Genomic DNA, 5233 nt, shown 5'->3' on the forward strand with positions numbered 1-5233 from the left:
GCTCTCCCCATCCTACATCTCTGCCTCGAACTCCATCCTGACGCCTGGAAAACCAGCCTGACAGTCTTCTGGCAGGAAGCCCCCTGGTTCCTGGGGGGAGTGAGTGCCCCTCTCTGGACCCCACAGTCCAAGCCTGCTCCCACTCCCCCCAACCCCACTGCCAGCGTCTGTTTAGGGACCCTTCTGTCCCCATCCCCTCAGCAGGCAGGGAGCTTCTGAGAGGCAGGTCCCAGCTTGCTTGTCCCCTGTGTCCTCAGCAAGGACACAGGGCTGAGACCCAGGACTCAGGCTGGGGGTGGATGGAGTCAATGGATGAGTAAGATGAGGCCTGTGAGGGCCGGGCCACTCCAGGAGTGGGCAGAGCAGGCCAGTAGACTCTCCTGCCCCCAGGACAGCCACTCACTCGGGGAGGCCTCTGGCGTGGAGGCCCAGAGCCTGCCTAAGCTAATGGGGCTTGAGCCCTGCCTGCTGGAGAATTTCTCTGTGCCCCTAGGCCCCTGGCCGGGGGAGTGGCGGGTGAAGCGGGAGTGGGTGGGAGCTGCAGGAGCCAAGCAATCTCTTGGTCCCAGGGCACTTTCATGGATTTGGGGGTACCCACCCTAGGGAGACAAGCAGTTGCTTTCTCATGGGTCCCTGGTACCAGGGGCATGCTGGAAGCTTGTTGGTAGAGCATCATTGGCCAGGTTGGGGAGGGCCAAGGCTGGGGCTCAGGCTGGGCAGCATCTGGAATCATCTGGCACCTGGAGCTCCAGCCAAGCCTTGGGGTCCCTGCTGCCTCTCAATCCCCAAAGCAGTGTCCATGGGAGGCGAGTACAGATGGGCCGGGGTGAGAGATCACGGTGCTGTGGCCTCGTTATTGGAGTGGGGTCACGTGTGCCTGGTTGTCCTTGGGGCCCAGAGGAAGCTGATGTGGAGAGTCAAGGAGTAAAGCTGCCACAGCCAGCGGCTTCTGTGTGGTCCTCACAGGCGGGAACGGCGAGGTGGAGGCGTCTATGGTAGACATAGCATGGCCTTGGAGAGACCAGTGGGGGTGCAGGGTTGGCCTGGGGACCCCTAAAGATGGGGCCCTACAGCCACCAGGTGGGGCCCAGGAGCTCATGCACCCACCTGTATGCATGTCCCATCCCTAGCCTTTATCCCAAAGCTTGAGGGAGTGGCAGGGAGAGACGCAGCTGGAGCTGGGGGCCCTGAGCTTGGAAACAGCTGTTGCCTCAGTCTGCACATGGGTGTGCGCCCCCAGGGGAGCTGTGTGTGGGCCTGTGCCTGAGAGATGCGTGTACCCAGGCAGGTGGGCCTCCACATCCTGGGACAGGCCTCAGGCACATGCCCTACTCTGGGAGCCCTGGGAAACTGAGGGAACCCCAGGACTCCACTGACCTTTCTAGGTACCCTCTTTGGGGTCCAGGTTCTCTCTGGATCCGCTCCCAAGGCGACATGTGGGAAACCTGTCGGAGGGAGCCTGGGCCCACACTGTCAGGGACCCCTCTGTGCCTGATGTGTGTAGCTCCCCTCTGAGCTGGCCAGAGGGCACTGGCCCGAGGGTAAGGCCTCAGGAACCAGGCTTGGCCATGTCCCTGACTCAGGGCTGTCCCAGGGCTGATGCCTTCCCCTTACAGATCTTGGCACCTCAGCTGTGGATTGGGGACAATCTGGTTCCTGGGGGCAGGTGAGGACTCAGTGCCACAAAGAACACCACAATGGACACGGCAGCAGGCCACACGGCTGGCCGAGCGGTTATTATTGTGGATCCCTGGGGCTGCGACCCTCTTCCCTGTCTGCCCTACTTCCACCTGCCCAGGTAGCTGGAGTTGGTCATAAACTGGAGGGCGCTAGCCAGAGTCCACCACACCAACGCTGATCATGGCCCACTTGGCATCTGTGCTAAGGTCCTCAGGTCCTGAGGACCACCTGGCCTGAGCAGGCCTATAACCTGTGCTCCTCAGAATAGAAGGGTTGCCAGCCCCTCTGGCCTGCTGAGGAGGTGGGGGAGGGCAGGCAGGCCCCCAGCAGTCCTCATAGCCTGGCAGGCTGCTCCATGTGGCCGGGCTCCTGGGCCAGGGCCTGGCTGAGGGGCTGCAGGGCCTACACCATCTCCTCCAGGCCACCACATGTGGCAGTCAACCCTGGCAGCTGCCGCTGGTTCTCCTTGCTGTGCCAGATGCCATAGCCAAAATACACCACGAGTCCTGTAAGGATGGCACAAGCCTAAGGGGCAGGTCCCAGCCCAGCTTCCCTGCTTGCCCTCCTCCTGCAGCCCACCTGGGGTCCTGGCCTGGCCCCCACTCACCAATCAGCAGCCATATGGACAAGCTCAGCCAGTTCAGATAGCTCAGATGCAGCATGAGGAAGACGTTGAGGAGGATGCTCAGGGCTGGAGTCAGGGGCACCATGGGAACCTGAGGGGACAAGGGCAGGGATGGGCTGCTGGCCTGGGGCCTGATTTCTCGGGAGTTCACGGAGGCTTTCTGTGCCTCTGCAGGTTCCAGAGACAAGTGCCCACTTGCCATGCAGAAAGAGGGGGATGCGGTACTGGCCTTCCCCACCCCGTGAGCCCTGGTGTATCCTGCCACGGCATAGGAGGAAGGGGCGAAGGGAGCTGGCTGGGCTGAGAGTGAGGGGTGCTGGCTGGAGGAAGTACCTGAAAGGCATTCTCCCGGCGCTGTTGCTGGTGGGCCCCCAGGAAGCGGAGACTGAGCAGAAACATGACGGAGCTGAGCAGGAGCAGCAGGGTGTGGCCCCAGGGTGGGAGGTGCAGGGCCGAGCCCCCAAAGACCAGCATGCAGTCCAGAGTGATGGCTGAGGCCACCAGGACACCAAGTGCCCAAGCCACGGCAGCTCCAGGTCTGTACCCACCCGGGAAGGAGGGGTAGGGCCTCAGGGCTGGTCGCAGCTGCCTGGGCTCAGGGGCTGAGGCCTGCTCTGTGCCCACAGGACTGACTGAGCCCAGGGAATTGGATGGAAGGGACTTGTGGATGCGCAGCATGACAATGCTGGTGGCCACTATGGTGTGGTTCAGCAGTGCACTGATGGACATGAACTGGACCAATGCCTTGAAGTCCAGCAGCAGCGCCAGGAAAGCCATGAGGACCCCAAATACCATGATGCCCACAATGGGTACCAGTGTTTGAGGGTGCATGTAGGTAAACACCTGGAAGAAGAGCCCATCGGCGGCCATGGCATGGACCATGTGTGGCAGGAAAATCACGGTTCTGAGCAGGAAAGTGATTGTGGCTGTTGCAGAGGGTGGGAGACTGGTCAGCATGGTGGACAGGCCCACCAAGGGTTGCTGCTGGGGACCAGAGCTTGGGCGGCCCCTAGGGAACAGGAGCATGAATTTGGGCTCTCAGAGTGAGCCTGAGTGTATGTAAGGTACTGGATTGTTGCCCCTCACCACCTAGGAATGGGACAGCCCAGTTTAAGTGACAGACTCCCTGGAGAATTTGATGAGGGCTGAGTCCCTCCACCAGGCAAGGACCAGGCAGCTCATGCCCAGAACTGACATTCTGTGTACAATTGGGAGGGGCGGTGAGTAGGTCCCTCCCAACGAACCTGGGTGGAGAGTCTAATCATTATCACCTTCCTGGGCCCAGGATACAACTGGGAACACAGGCCCAGATGGAGCTGTGTTCCCAGGGAGGCTTAGGGCAGGGCCCCACCACCCTGTTGCCTCCCTCCTTGCCCAGAAGGGCCTCTTACCGCAGATAGCACCAGCTGCCACGATGAAGCCCGCCCAGCTGTAGCCCCGCTGGTTGAAGGCATCAGTGAGCGCCAAGTCAGGGTCCAGGCTGCGCCAGGGCACCATGAAGGTGAGTGCAGCAGAGACGAGGATGTTAGTACCAGCCGCCAGGCCAAGCGAGATGGCGATGGCCATAGGCACGGCTCGCTTTGGATTCTGGGCCTCCATGCTGGAGGCAGCAATGGCGCCAAAGCCCTGGAAGGCAAAGAAGCAAGTAGCGGCGCCGTCTATGATGCCGGAGAAGCCGAAGGGTGCAAAGCCGCCCTCCTCAGTGCTCCAGTTGTGCGGGCGGGCCAGGACAAACCCCAGGATGATGATGAAGAGGATGACAACCAGGTTGATGGCAGAGAACGTGCGGTTGAGCCAGGAGGAGACCCCAACTCCGTAAGAGACTAATGCGGAGGCCAAAAGTATGACTCCAGCAGCCAAGAAGTCTGGGTACTGGGCCAGGAACGGCACCTGCCAGATGCCCACATGGGCCATGGTGAAGCTGCGGATGCGGTGGCTGAAGATGGCATCCACATAGCTGCTCCATACCTGGGCCACAGCGGCACCACCAATGAGGTACCCCAGGATCGTGTTCCAGCCAACGAGGAAGGCCCACAGCTCACCCATGGACACATAGGTGAACAGGTAGGCAGAACCCCTACCGGGCACACGTACCCCAAACTCTGCATAGGATAGGACTCCCAGCAGGGAGGCCACAGCAGCCATGCTGAAAGACACAAGTACCGCAGGGCCAGCCATCTCTTTGGCCACAGTGCCCACAAGCACATAGAGGCCCACACTCCCCGTGGTACCCATGCCCAGCAGGATCAGGTCCAGCATGGTCAGGTGGTGCCTCAACGATCTCTTCGTGGTGGAGTCCTCCAGTGTCTTCAGCCGGTTCAGCTTCTGGCAGAAGTGTGACAGGCTGGTGGTGCTGGACAGTTCGTGGGCCATGGTGGGCAGCTGAGAGGAGCACCAAGCCAGCTGCCGGCACCTACGAGGGCCAGAGGGAGTGACAGGCTGCCCAGCTGGGTGCTGACCAGCCTTCAGTCCTTGCTCTGACCCTGCCCTAGGGACCCCATCCTGGAACCACTGCCTAGCTGGAGGACTGGATGAGGCAGAGTCAGGGTCTGCCAGCAGGGTGGGCAGGAGCTCACAGGGAAGCATGGGGATCCCTTTGGCCTGCTTTCCTGGCAAGGGAGGGAGCCCGGTGGAGGGGGACCCTGGGTGTGCCTGGGAGGGGCCTTGAAGGTGGGGAAGGGGCAGTCCCAGGGAACCCGGCTAGGAACCACTCCAGTGGTCTGGAATTGAGAGCAGGATGGAAACACAAGGTTTCCCATGAGCTGAGCCAGGCCTGTAATACCCAGAACAGGAGCGATTCTGTGGCCCTGGGCTATGCTGAAGCAGCCACCTGGCCTCAGAGAGCTGTGTTCATCCCCTCGTCCTAAGCCTTGCTGAGGTGGTGTATCAGCGCACCCTACCAGGAGTGGGGCCATCTTGGGCCCTGCA

At 61.3% G+C, this 5233-nt stretch overlaps 1 protein-coding gene across 1 annotated transcript; it reads right to left on the minus strand.

Annotated features, from left to right (window-relative positions):
* Window positions 1-2082: 2082 nt before the first annotated feature.
* LOC124233539 (cationic amino acid transporter 4-like) lies at window positions 2083-4678 on the minus strand. The gene is made up of 4 exons (XM_046650684.1): window positions 3697-4678; window positions 2639-3231; window positions 2288-2396; window positions 2083-2186 (listed from the first exon to the last, which is right to left on the minus strand). Exons 1-4 carry the CDS (start codon window positions 4676-4678, stop codon window positions 2083-2085), a joined length of 1788 nt encoding a protein of 595 aa, XP_046506640.1.
* Between the last annotated feature and the right edge of the window lie 555 nt (window positions 4679-5233).

The sequence above is a fragment of the Equus quagga genome, unplaced genomic scaffold (genome assembly GCF_021613505.1).
Source record: "Equus quagga isolate Etosha38 unplaced genomic scaffold, UCLA_HA_Equagga_1.0 204605_RagTag, whole genome shotgun sequence".
Classification (NCBI taxonomy): domain Eukaryota; kingdom Metazoa; phylum Chordata; class Mammalia; order Perissodactyla; family Equidae; genus Equus; species Equus quagga.

Bases quoted from the DNA above. Each gene is read 5' to 3' on its own strand.
- LOC124233539 (XM_046650684.1), bottom strand. From the start codon at position 4,678: ATGGCCCACGAACTGTCCAGCACCACCAGCCTGTCACACTTCTGCCAG. The intron at 3,232-3,696 runs GTAAGAGGCCCT...CCTCTGCAACAG, and splicing joins GGCAGCTGGTGCTATCTGCG to CCACAATCACTTTCCTGCTC. The intron at 2,397-2,638 runs GTACTTCCTCCA...TTGTCCCCTCAG, and splicing joins GCCGGGAGAATGCCTTTCAG to GTTCCCATGGTGCCCCTGAC.